This window comes from Sycon ciliatum, chromosome 11 (assembly GCF_964019385.1).
Source record: "Sycon ciliatum chromosome 11, ocSycCili1.1, whole genome shotgun sequence".
Taxonomy (NCBI): domain Eukaryota; kingdom Metazoa; phylum Porifera; class Calcarea; order Leucosolenida; family Sycettidae; genus Sycon; species Sycon ciliatum.
Window position 1 is genome coordinate 28916519 of NC_088653.1, and position 14069 is coordinate 28930587.

Genomic DNA, 14069 nt, shown 5'->3' on the forward strand with positions numbered 1-14069 from the left:
GTTGAGTCCAGAACGCCCGTGATCGGCAGAGTCTAAGCCGGTCCCAGGAAACGTCAGGACAGACATCCTGTCGAGTCCAGAACGCCCGTGATCGGCAGAGTCAGCGCCGGTCCCATTGAACGTCAGGACAGACATCCCGTCGACGCGCAGAAAAACTAAATCTGCAGCCTCTTTTGCCGTCGGACAGGATACGTATTATAGGAGACTGTAAAGTTATGTAATGTCCAAATTTCCACGTGAGCAGCAGGTCACTCGCGTTGATTTTTCGACGTGCGAGCCAAATAACGCGAGCTGAACTTTCGCGTCGCAGACATCCCGTCGACGCGCAGAAAAACTAAATCTGCAGACTCTTTAGCCGTCGGACAGGATACGTATTTTAGGAGACTGCTAAGTTATGTAATGTGCTCCACAGGCAACCATGCATTCGGCGTCGTCATTGGCTCAACAGGTCAATGTACATGTATTACTACAAAAAGGCCAGAAAATCCGATTACTGTATTAAAATCAACTAATTTTCGCTGGCGATTTAATTTCGCTGATTTCGCCGCTTGGTACCAACCGGCCAAAGTAAATCACAGGCCAAAGTTTGTCATAATTATAGGAAATTAATGCATTATTGAGCAATGGATGCATGTGAGAGCAAAAATACCTATCGATTTCAAATTTGACGTGAAATTGCGCGTCACGTCGGAAATAACGTGCATCTTAACCTCTCTAATAGAGAGGTTTCTAATTTTCTCATCAGCCAAAATTTGTTGATTTACAGTATAAGGAGATAAAAAGAAAAAAAGGAGCAAACCAAAAGAAGATAATTATTAGAGAAATAACAATCCGCAATAAATTCTGCAAATACTTTTGCCTCAGTTCTTATAACATGTACGATGAGCTAGGCAAAAAAGCATAAAAGCATAGCGTAGGGCCCTGAGCTTCCAAGCTCTCTCGTTGATTGCGGTTAAAAAAAGCTTACGTGGAGATAAAAGTGTAATTAAGGCAATACATAGACTTCTCACTTTTGACTCTTGGCCCCGAGTACTTGGCTGACCTCGTAAAATCATCACGCCAGGATAGATAAAATTAATGATTGTGATGTTTTGCCACGTCGAGCGCCTCACCCAGCGTGGACTCGGCTCACCCTTACCGGTGCCATCTCCTTACGGAGCCACCAAACAACATTATCCATCTGGTCCTCGAGGAGAGAGCCTTTCCAACGTGCTCTTCTGAGGCAATTCAGAACATGCTGTTTAGAGGCCCTGAAATCGTACCCGCCCACGTATGCCTTTTCGTGGATCTGCAGATCAACGTCGAGAATCATTATTTCACGGTAGTAGCTGCAGTGTGCTGGTGCCACGGCCGCCATAAGGAGATTCGTCGTGTACCCAGATGCCCACCAGTGAGCGGCGTCAAGGTGTGCGTTGTAGGGCAGTAGAAACGGCGCGGCCGAACGATGGTAGGCCATGAATAAATGATCCACGTGGCAGCGCTGCATGCATCCCAGACAATGCCTGCTGGTCCACGGATACTCCGCGCTGGCCACGTCCTTGTAGGAAATGCTGGCGCGCATACGTCAATCTCATATCAACAGACTGTGCAGCCAGAGCAATTGTGCGTCGTCACTGGACTTCTTCGGTATCTCTTCCGCCGGATTCGATGCCGGACGTTGTGAGAAATACACATCCTCGTTGAAGTAGAGTAGAAACTCAAAACGCCAGCCCTGATCTTCTTCTAGCTGGTAGGCTACCTCCAACTGCTTGTTTCTGCCTGTGGTCCAGGTGGAATTGGGGTAAAACAGCGGTACAAACTTCTCACTTTTGACTCTTGGCCCCGAGTACTTGGCTGACCTCGTAAAATCATCACGCCAGGATAGATGATGGTGACGTTTTTCCACGTCGAGCGCCTCACCCAGTGTGGACTCGGCTCACCCTTACCGGTGCAACCCCCCCCCCCCCCCGGTGATCAGGTATACAAAGGTTTCTGTCTTAATAGCTGCTGACACATGTGTGGTCGACGGTGTTGTACCCAGTTCTGGATGATGTATACCGCTACTGGCACTAGAAGATGCTGTGGTCCCACCGTTATGCTTTATACTACTATTCTCTGCAATATGTGTGGTCGCCGGCGGTGTGCCCGGTCCCGGACGTGTACCAAGACTGGAAGATAGTGTAGCCTCTGGTAGTAGACTGTGCATATCACTGAAGAGGAAAGGGGAGAATGTTGTAGCCTCACCCTTCTGCGCTGCAACACTTTGTGTCGAAGGGGTTGCAGACTCCTCTCTCCTTAGCCCACCCTGTTCAAGGCGTGTCCCTAGGCTAGAACTAGTAGAAGATATTGTGACCCAACCGTCATGACATCCAGGCGTTATTTTTTTCGAGGTGTCCATTGCGAAATAAGCGAGCAGTGCTGACATCAGCAGGCAGCCCGTAATCACTTTCCTCCAACGCCGAAGAGAAGGCGGCAGCAGACTAAAATGACTCGACGCATTGCTCTCCTTGGAGAAACAGAGAACGGAATCAGGCATGACTAGCTGACGGGAGCCGCACAGCTACAACTTACAAGAAATATCCTTTGGGATATACGTATGTCGCGAATGGCACCACCCTTCCATAAATAGTAATAATAATTCGCGAATCTTTCTTGGACAGTACTATTGTTGGATTGTATTGAGTCGTTTATGTCTTAAAGGGGAAGTTAAGGCTAAAATCAAAATTTCACCAGTTGTAGTCTTCGGGGTGGTTGGTTGGTTGGTTGTGTTTATTTGAATTCGCAAACCGAACGGACTGAACATGTCCAATGACAAGGAAGCGAATGAAGTCCAAGTAACCCAGGAATGGGGATACAGATGAAAAGAAAATTTGGGATCAGAAGGCTCTCAGCAGAGGAAGAAGAGAAAAGAAGGAAAGAAAAAGAATAAAGGAGAAAAAGAAGGAAAATCGTGGTCACGGCGAGAAGAAAGCTTTTAGCAAAAAGATAAAGGAAAGGATGAAGGAGAAAAGGGGTGCTGAGTCGAATGGTCGTAGTCCGAGGAAGCTGAGACGCTCCCTTCCTACTTGAATCCCAATCGAACTCGCGCACTTCCACCGAAACTGGGTGACTGCGCCCTACTAGATGGGGATTTGTATTCAAAATGTCACTAAAAGCGCCATTTCGTTCTTATAAAAGCATGGATGACCGCGATTGGCCCATATGTTGTAGTCTTTTGGACGCTGAGTCGACTGGTTTTGGTCCGAAAAGGCTGCGATGCAGCGTTCCTCCTTTATTCCCAATCAAACATGGTTGAATAAGCGGTCACGTGCTCCTGCGTACACCAGTCACCTGGTCACCGTGCCTGCAGGGTACAACTTACTAGCCTGTTTGACCTTTTTTTGGGTGCAGTCCTGGCACTCGAGTGGAACTCGAGTTGAACCTTGGTGTGAAAATTGTCGCCTGCTGGCGTGGTGACCAGGTGATTTGGGCACCCCTGAGCACGTGACCTCTTGTTCAACCATGTTCGATTGGGAATAAAGGAGGAACGCTGCATCGCAGCCTTTTCGGACCAAAACCAGTCGACTCAGCGTCCAAAAGACTACAACATATGGGCCAATCGCGGTCATCCGTGCTTTTATAAGAACGAAATGGCGCTTTTAGTGACATTTTGCATACAAATCCCCATCTAGTAGGGCGCAGTAGTAGTTAGTGCGGGGCAGGTTCTGGTGCACTTTTTGACCTTTGACCTTTGGGCCAAATAAGGCACACTGTGTCGGTCGTGCTTGGTCTGGCCCCGGGACTCCCCCAGGGTTTGACCTTTGACCTTTAGGTTAAATAAGGCACACTGTGTCGGGCGCGCTTGGTCTGGCCCCGGGACTCCCCCAGGGTTTGACCTTTGGCCCTGCCATGCCATAAATGTCATCATGTTCTTTTCCGTGGCGTTTATTGCACCAGGGAGTAGTAAAATACGTACTACTCCCTGATTTGCACATTGTAGATGTGCAGTGAATGACATATTGCGCATGCGCGCATAAGTACGCGGAGCGTGCGACCTTTAGTGGTTTTGCGGAAAAGACGCAGTGCGACACAAGGTGTACTAGTACACGTGCCACTATACTAATGTGTGTTATACCATGGTACGGTACGGAGGGCCTGTTTTCAGCCAATCAGCGCTCGTCTAGCCATGGTTATATTGGCCAGTATAAATCCCGCGCGGGATTTATATAGAATATAAATCCCGGTGCACAGTGCGTACGCTAGGGCACTGCCACCGTACAAGTTCAATGCCTGAAAGGCAGTGAACTTGTACGGCGGCAGTACTCCAGCGCACGGACCATGCATACATAAACAGACACAACGGACACCACATGCGCGTGTACACTCCACACAGAACGGCACACTGACGAGGAACAGTACACAATGGAAAAGAAGAATGACCTGGAATTCGTCTACAGAGTATTCTGTTATACTGAATCTGAGGATAAAGAACGTCGAATAACCACGAAGTATCCCGAATGGGTCAGCAATGTACATTGTACTTCGAAGAGTTGAAGATCATCAACGGACTGTCTTCTTCGTAAATAAGTTTATAATACCAGTGTACATGTACTTCAACCCGATTGGAAAAGGCTACAATAGATTGGATTGAAATGTGATACAAAACAGTGTATGCAAATGCATCTACTTGCAAGCAAAACTGATTATGAGATGCCGCATGTGAAAATCAGCACTGTACCATAATTATAGTAACACTTACTCCCAAAGAGTCCAAGCTGTAATCTAACTAGTGACGGTAGTTTGATTCAACGACAAACTCCAGCACCGCAGCAATTCAGTAGACTTCCGCACCGCTCACGACTCAAGACAAGATCATGAAGATGCTACAATATGCACTGGAACTGAAAGGAAATCTTATGCCAAACATCCACGGAGGAATCTCCTTCTGACCTTGCTCGACCATTCTTTCAATTGACAACTGATAACCATCAGAAGATGTTCATGTACTGCATGATGTAGGAGATCTCCAAATAGGTTCGTTGTTCTGGAAATGCGTAGGGGTACCTGGCATAAGTAGGATATGACCCTCGTAGTCGGGTTATACCGTACCCTCATATAAATCCCTCCTGCTATCGCAGTCGGGATTTATATTCAGCCGGTATAACCCTCTGACTCGGGTTATATCCTCTACATAGCCGACCTCATATACGATGTACGGGGAGATTTTTCCTCAGTATGTTGTAGGCAGTGCTGGAGGTGACGTGACGATGGCGGAGCCAAGTGCAAAACGATCCAGGCAGCCCAGACAGCCCACCTCGAGTGCCGTGCGTGGTTTTTTGAAAAAGTTTTCTTTGCCAGGTTCAGGCACTGATCCTCTCGTCTTTTTCAGCAGCCATCATGACGAGCTCCGACAGGTTCTGCTCGAGGAGCTTCAGTCTCACCCTTTCAAGGTGGTTTTAGTTTTGAGGGTGGAGATGACACGAGAGTCGGCCACGGGTAGTACGTCTGCCGTCCCGTTTTTTAGAAGTAGACCGGCTCGGATCCTCAGCGAAGGGGACATTGATGGTGCAGTCAAGACGATGGTGGCGAGGATCACTGGTCTTATTGATAAGTGGATGCAGAACGGATCCAACTGGACCGTTTCTCGAGTGAGACAGCTGGATGTGTCGACAGCAAAGTACACTCCTCTTCGAGGTGAGTTTCTGTTCATCCGGCAATGTTTGTTCGAAGCCTGTCGAATTTCTTGTGGAAAGTTGTAGATGTATGTTTTGTACCAGATGTACAGTTTTTCGTGATTGTCGCGAGGGTGTAGTTGTGATGTGGTGTTACTCTGAGCAAAGCCTTCGGTGTATTTTTGTGGTGTTCTGTAGGTGGTGCAGCTGCTATCCCGCCGAAATTAGAAAAAAAGAAGGCCATCATTAACGTAAAGAACAACGATGACAGGTGTTTGATGTGGGCGTTGTTGTCAGCGCTGCACCCCGTCAAACAGAATGCTGAGCGTGCATCCAAGTACACCCAGTATCTTGAGGAGCTGCGGTTCGACGGTGTAATGTTCCCTGCAACGCTCCGTGATGTATCCAAAGTGGAGATACAGAATGGTCTTGCAATCAATGTGTTTGGGTACGAGGGGAATCTGTACCCACTCTATCTCAGCGAGCGACAGGAGACTCCCATCAACCTCCTTCTTCATGACAACCACTTCACATGGATAAAAAAACTTCAGTCGTGCATGCGAGAATAAGAACAGACATGCCACACACTATTGCTTCCGATGCCTCTCCGCACACAAAACAGCAGACTCCCTGCAGCATCACAGCGAGAGATGTCAGGTGATGAAGCCTGTGCCAGTAGTCATGCCCACAGCAAAGGACAGCATCCTCAAATATACAAATTTGAAGCACAGGATGGTGGCTCCATATATCATTTACGCTGATACGGAGGCCATCATTGAGCCGATGGAGGAACAGCATGGCAGCAGCACTGTACGCACAGCCCGTCATGTACCATGCAGCATCAGGTATGTTTTGTTGTTGGTGTTGTTTTTGACTAATGTTTGCTGTACTCATGCCTGCACAGTGCTTCCTGTTATTCCTTCTTGTCTTGTTCTCCCCTAATTGTGTTCGTGTTGTAGTATGTGCATTTTGTGTGATTCCATTTTTTCAAAAAAATCACTCATTCTTACTTTCCTTCTTCTTTTATGCTCTTGTAGATATGCTGCCATCCGATCCAACGGTGAAGTCCGTGGCGAGTTTGACGACTGCAGTGAGAATGCCATTCACAACTTTTTCGACAGTCTCAAAGAGTTGGAAGGCAGTATCCAGGAGGATTTGGCTGATATCAAGCCAATTCACATGACGGCAGAACTGGAGCTTGAGTTTCAGAACGCAGTCAACTGCTGGATATGTGATGAAGTACTTGGAGAAGATCGTGTTCGTGATCATGATCATCTCACTGGTAAGTATTATAATTTTTTGTTTATTTTTGTTGTTTTGCAGTTGTGTGTAGATATGCGCATGATGTGTATAGTGCATTTTCATGTCTTTGTAGCTGTTTGCATCTGTGTTTTATCATGGTGTATTGAATTGTATTGTCTGTGGTATCACCTTCACTGTAGATGTTTACTATGTTTGTGTATTCCCCTCTTTCTGAATATCTGCACAGGCAACTACCGTGGTGCTGCACACTACCAGTGTAATATTCAGCTAAGTATCTACCCAGATCGCCAGATCATTCCGGTTGTGTTTCACAACCTGAAAGGGTACGATGCTCACCACCTCATCGCCCACATTGGTATGACCGAGGTTGAAGAGGTGGAGTACGAGGACTCTAACCAGCGTAAGCGGATTAAGAAGGTTGGTGAGATCAGTGTCATCGCCAACAACATGGAGAAATATATTTCATTCAAGTGGCGTCAGTACCGCTTCATCGACTCCATGGCCTTCTTGAACTCCTCTCTTGACTCGTTGGTGAGCAACACCCCGGAAGATGCGCTCAAGCTTACTCGTACATTGGCCCATCATGACCTTCTCCTGCGTAAGGGTGTCTACCCCTACGAGTACATGGACTCCTTTGCTCGGTTTGATGAGACACAGCTGCCACCTAAATCAGCATTTGAGTCTAGTTTGACTGGAGAAGGTATCAGTGATGCCGACTATGCCCATGCTCAGAACGTATGGCAGGTAAGCAGCTTGTGCCTTCTGTATTGTGCTCTACTTATGACTTTGAATGCTTTTGTGATGTGCTCTACTCATTTTTTTTGTACTCATTGCTCTCTATCTGTGGATGCTTGTGTGCATGTGTGTATGGATGCTTGCGTGTGTGTGTGTGTGCGTTGTTTTTTTGTTTTTCGTTTTGCAGACATTTGAGTGCAGTACAATGGAGGCCTATCATGACCTCTATTTGCAAACAGATGTCTATCTTCTAGCAGATGTCTTTGAGCATTTCCGCAAGACGGCATACAAGACGTATGGGTTGGATCCAGCCCATTACCTTACTCTCCCAGGTATGTTCATCAGTCTTTGTTGTTGTCCAATGTATTCTCTCCTTTAGATGGTGTTCTCTGTTAGTATTCTTGTGCTTTCTTGTCGGTGTATTTATATACTTTTTGCATGGTGTATTGACTTTCGTGTTTGTGTTCTGGTGTGTTGTATGGTGTTATGTAGGATATGCATGGGATGCTCTACTACGGTTCACCCAGATTGAACTGCAGCTGCTCACGGATGTAGACATGCATCTGTTTGTCGAAGCCGGTCTACGTGGGGGCATCTCAATGGCGTCGCAGCGGTACGGCAAGGCCAACAACCCAACGATGGATCAGTACAATTCTGCCGAGCCCACATCATACCTGCTATACCTTGACGCCAACAACCTGTATGGCTGGGCCATGTGCCAGAGTATGCCGACATCCGAGTTTGCCTGGTGTGACAAGAACCTGTCCGAGATACTGGCACACCCTGTAGATTCGAGCTCTGGGTTCATTGTGGAGTGTGATCTTGAGGTACCCTCTTCGCTGCACCACTACTTCAATGATTATCCACTCGCACCGGAAGTGATGAGAACATTCTCAGATAAGCTATCACCATACCAACAAGCACTTGTGGAGGAGCTCAAAGTGTCAGCCGTAGATGGAGTCAAATTGACACCCAGTCTCCTACCCAAGTCCAAATATGTGTTACACTACCGTACACTGCAGCTGTATTCGCGTCTGGGCATGGTGGTGACCGCTGTTCACAAGGTGTTGGGATTTCAGCAGAGTGCCTGGATGGCTCCCTACATCAATCTGAACACTGCACTTCGCACGAGGGCTACAACCGACTTTGAGAAGAGCTTTTACAAGGTAAATGCAACCGTTGTGTGCAGTCTTGTATGTTGTTGTTGGTTGTTGTTGTTGTTGTTGTTGTTTTTGTTGTTGTTTTTGTCGCATGTATGGTGCAAGTGTGACGTGGAGTATGCTAATTGAAAAATATGCTGATGTGAAGGAATGGCATGATATGATTCTCATGTGTCATGTTTGCCTGTTTGTGTGCTGCAGCTGATGAACAACTCAGTCTTTGGCAAGACGATGGAGAACGTTCGTAATCGAATACGCATCGATCTCTTGCGAGAAGAAAGTGAGGAGCAGGTACTGAGGGCAGTGAGCAAGCCTACATATGTGCGGCACGACATTTTCCCGAACGGGCTTGTCGGAATAGAAAAGCAGCACACTGAGATCAAGCTCAACAAGCCGGTCTATGTGGGTATGTCGATACTAGACCTGTCAAAGGTGCACATGTACTCCTTCTACTACGATGTGCTGAAGGAGCAGTACGGTAGCAGAATCCAGCTGTTGTACACCGACACCGACTCTGTTATTGTGCACATAACCACCGGTGATGTTTATGCAGAGATGGATCTGTCTCTGTATGACACCAGCAACTTTCCCACTGACCATCCTCAGTACACTTCTGTCAATAAGAAAGTGGTTGGCAAATTCAAAGATGAGCTTGGTGGGAAATCCATGGTGGAGTTTGTAGGTCTAAGATCGAAGATGTACTCCTACATCGGGCAGGAATCAGCCAAACGGGCCAAGGGTGTGCGGAAGGCAGTCCTGGCAAATACCATCACCCACGAGGACTATGTAGATGCACTGCTCAGTCATCGTGTGTCTTCCAGGCCTATGACGGGTCTCCGATCACATTGCCACGCAGTGTATGAGGAGGTAACCACCAAGGTGGCATTGTCTCCATTCGACTGCAAGCGGTACATACTGGATGATGGCATGGCCACACTTGCATATGGTCACAAGGACATTTAATGGACAGGGCCCCACATTGAACATGTTTCATCATTTTCATACAAAACTCCCCGCCGTTCTTCTGTCATTAATTCCTCCTATCTTGGCGTGTGGGGCCGGTTCCAACAATATACATTTTTGTTAAATATTTCAGGCTTGTGCCTCAATCATATTGCAGGATATAGTGCATCGTGCGGTATAATAATCTTCATCGTATCATCAAATATTACCCTACACACTTTGGTTTGCAGTGTGTGCACAGCATAGTCCATATATCATCAAATTGATCAAGTTCAGTAACTGCGGGCATATATTTCCCTAGCTTGAGAAAATGCTTATATACTTGCGTAAATTTATGCTCACAATGATGACATTAAAATGAGATTAACTCTGCCACACATTATATTACCAGACACTGTTGTTGTTGTTGTCGTCATCGTTGCTGCTGTTGTTGTTGGTTGTTGTTGGCTGTTGTTGGCTGTTGTCGGTTGTTGATGGTTGTTGGTTGTTGTTGTTGGTTGTTGTTGTTGGTTGTTGTTGTTGGTTGTTGCTGTTGGTTGTTGTTGTTGGTTGTTGTTGTTGGTTGTTGTTTGTTGTTGTTATTGTTGGTTGTTGTTGTTGGTTGTTGTTGTTGGTTGTTGTTGTTGGTTGTTGTTGTTGGTTGTTGTTGTTGGTTGTTGTTGGTTGTTGTTGTTGGTTGTTGTTGTTGGTTGTTGTTGGTTGTTATTGGTTGTTGTTGGTTGTTGTTGGTTGTTGTTGGTTGTTGTTGGTTGTTGTTGTTGGTTGTTGTTTGTTGTTTGTTGTTGTTGGTTGTTGTTGTTGGTTGTTGTTGGTTGTTGTCGGTTGTTGTTGGTTGTTGTTGGTTGTTGTTGGTTGTTGTTGGCTGTTGTTGCTGGTTGTTGTTGTTGGTTGTTGTCGGTTGTTGTTGGTTGTTGTCGGTTGTTGTTAGTTGTTGTTGTTTGTTGTTGGTTGTTGTTGGTTGTTGTTGTTGGTTGTTGTCGGTTGTTGTCGGTTGTTGTTGGTTGTTGTTGTTGGCTGTTGTTGCTGGTTGTTGTTGGTTGCTGTTGTTGGTTGCTGTTGTTGGTTGTTGTCGGTTGTTGTCGGTTGTTGTTGGTTGTTGTTGGTTGTTGTTGGTTGTTGTTGGTTGTTGTTGGTTGTTGTTGTTTGTTGTCCCATGGGACAATGAAACTACAAAGGAAAGTGGCTACTGACGAGGCACCTGTGACCACGCCAATGCCTGAAACTGATGAAGCTGAGGAACGGAGGATACTTGAGTTGGCCCTTAGCCGACTTGAGCGTGATTAACAGCAGTGTTTACACTCCTCAGCAAATCCCATCAAATCGGAGCACATGTTGACGGGACCTTAGAGTTGGCACTGCTCAGTAATGGCAAAATATTTTAAATGGCCGCCAAGACCTTTCTCAATAGGCGGAAGAGTCACCTGTATGCAATACGTTGTATATGTCATGTGTGTGTATTGTATATGCATTGGGCTCGAGTAACTCAACAGCATTCGCTCAGTAACACTCAACACTTCCACCATCAAATGGGAATACACGTGTTGAAGCAAGCTTAGAATGAGCGTTACTTGGTAATAACAGAATGAACCCGATGACCTACATGTACGTAAACAGGTGGCTAAATCACTGGTACACAAACGCATTCGGCATGAGATAAGCATTTACTCACTCATCAACTGTAATATGCTCCATGCGGTCGCCAGGTGTGTGTCTCTGCTAGGTAAATGGACGGGATAAGGTATTATGTTCAGTTCATGTTCGAGTCCGTTGTAGTTTTGACAGAGATCGAGATGTCACGCTGGTTGCTGAATTTGATGACGGCAACTCAAACCAATAGTGGTCAGGAAGTTGGTCCACGAGCTGCTGTTGTCCAACGGAACGATGATAGTGACGAAGATGAAGCAGAAGAAAGTGTTAAATTTGTTCTCAGGAAGAGGAAGAGAGTGACGACATCATCCTTGCTCCTACCTGTCATGTTGAATCCAGGATTTCTGGGTTTTGTAGGATCGTTGCCACGCTGGTGCTGGTGCCGTCAACGGCACCAGCACAGTCAGGTAGGTGGCACAGAGATTTAAAGCCGGAGACGACGTCAGCTACATTGAGCTGGTCTTGGGGAAAGACAATGAACTTAGGGGCAAGTTGCCGGGATGCAGATACACACGCTTGCACGATGTTATGGACTGTAGAAGTACCAATGCGATACTCTTTTGCCAACTGCTGGAATTCCTCGGCATGAGCCATCCATTGGAGGAATATTGCAAGACGTTTTTTCCCAGAGATCACTTGCGCAAGTGCGTCGTCTGACAATCAATGGTATCTTTGACCAAATCGTGCACAGCAAGAAATGTGCATTTGGTCACTCGAAACTTTTCGATGAACCTCTCATCTTCGACACCTTGGAAGTCTTGTCCAAGTCTACTCCATGTCCCCAAGATCTCTTTTTCCCAAACACCATCATCGTCGCCATCAGCATGAGCCGACGGCGACGACGATGGTGTTTGGGAAAAAGAGATCTTGGGGACATGGAGTAGACTTGGACAAGACTTCCAAGGTGTCGAAGATGAGAGGTTCATCGAAAAGTTTCGAGTGACCAAATGCACATTTCTTGCTGTGCACGATTTGGTCAAAGATACCATTGATTGTCAGACGACGCACTTGCGCAAGTGATCTCTGGGAAAAAACGTCTTGCAATATTCCTCCAATGGATGGCTCATGCCGAGGAATTCCAGCAGTTGGCAAAAGAGTATCGCATTGGTACTTCTACAGTCCATAACATCGTGCAAGCGTGTGTATCTGCATCCCGGCAACTTGCCCCTAAGTTCATTGTCTTTCCCCAAGACCAGCTCAATGTAGCTGACGTCGTCTCCGGCTTTAAATCTCTGTGCCACCTACCTGACTGTGCTGGTGCCGTTGACGGCACCAGCACCAGCGTGGCAACGATCCTACAAAACCCAGAAATCCTGGATTCAACATGACAGGTAGGAGCAAGGATGATGTCGTCACTCTCTTCCTCTTCCTGAGAACAAATTTAACACTTTCTTCTGCTTCATCTTCGTCACTATCATCGTTCCGTTGGACAACAGCAGCTCGTGGACCAACTTCCTGACCACTATTGGTTTGAGTTGCCGTCATCAAATTCAGCAACCAGCGTGACATCTCGATCTCTGTCAAAACTACAACGGACTCGAACATGAACTGAACATAATACCTTATCCCGTCCATTTACCTAGCAGAGACACACACCTGGCGACCGCATGGAACATATTACAGTTGATGAGTGAGTAAATGCTTATCTCATGCCGAATGCGTTTGTGTACCAGTGATTTAGCCACCTGTTTACGTACATGTAGGTCATCGGGTTCATTCTGTTATTACCAAGTAACGCTCATTCTAAGCTTGCTTCAACACGTGTATTCCCATTTGATGGTGGAAGTGTTGAGTGTTACTGAGCGAATGCTGTTGAGTTACTCGAGCCCAATGCATATACAATACACACACATGACATATACAACGTATTGCATACAGGTGACTCTTCCGCCTATTGAGAAAGGTCTTGGCGGCCATTTAAAATATTTTGCCATTACTGAGCAGTGCCAACTCTAAGGTCCCGTCAACATGTGCTCCGATTTGATGGGATTTGCTGAGGAGTGTAAACACTGCTGTTAATCACGCTCAAGTCGGCTAAGGGCCAACTCAAGTATCCTCCGTTCCTCAGCTTCATCAGTTTCAGGCATTGGCGTGGTCACAGGTGCCTCGTCAGTAGCCACTTTCCTTTGTAGTTTCATTGTCCCATGGGACAACAAACAACAACAACCAACAACAACCAACAACAACCAACAACAACCAACAACAACCAACAACAACCGACAACAACCGACAACAACCAACAACAGCAACCAACAACAGCAACCAACAACAACCAGCAACAACAGCCAACAACAACAACCAACAACAACCGACAACAACCGACAACAACCAACAACAACAACCAACAACAACCAACAACAAACAACAACAACTAACAACAACCGACAACAACCAACAACAACCGACAACAACCAACAACAACAACCAGCAACAACAGCCAACAACAACCAACAACAACCAACAACAACCAACAACAACCGACAACAACCAACAACAACCAACAACAACAACCAACAACAACAAACAACAAACAACAACCAACAACAACAACCAACAACAACCAACAACAACCAACAACAACCAACAACAACCAATAACAACCAACAACAACCAACAACAACCAACAACAACAACCAACAACAACCAACAACAACAACCAACAACAACAACC

At 46.4% G+C, this 14069-nt stretch overlaps 1 protein-coding gene across 3 annotated transcripts; it reads left to right on the forward strand.

Moving 5' to 3' along the window:
* Nucleotides 1–5203: 5203 nt before the first annotated feature.
* Nucleotides 5204–10124, forward strand: LOC135827423 (uncharacterized). 3 transcript variants are annotated; one of them, XM_065339918.1, is made up of 7 exons: nucleotides 5204–5652; nucleotides 5829–6475; nucleotides 6668–6912; nucleotides 7120–7637; nucleotides 7816–7960; nucleotides 8121–8794; nucleotides 8990–10124. In XM_065339918.1, exons 2-7 carry the CDS (start codon nucleotides 6291–6293, stop codon nucleotides 9749–9751), a joined length of 2529 nt encoding a protein of 842 aa, XP_065195990.1. In that variant the 5' UTR covers nucleotides 5204–5652; nucleotides 5829–6290; the 3' UTR covers nucleotides 9752–10124. The 3 variants fall into 3 exon arrangements, with proteins under 3 accessions (XP_065195990.1, XP_065195988.1, XP_065195991.1); XM_065339916.1 differs by having other exon boundaries at nucleotides 5204–6475; XM_065339919.1 differs by having other exon boundaries at nucleotides 5204–6475; nucleotides 6697–6912.
* The last annotated feature ends 3945 nt before the right edge of the window (nucleotides 10125–14069 follow it).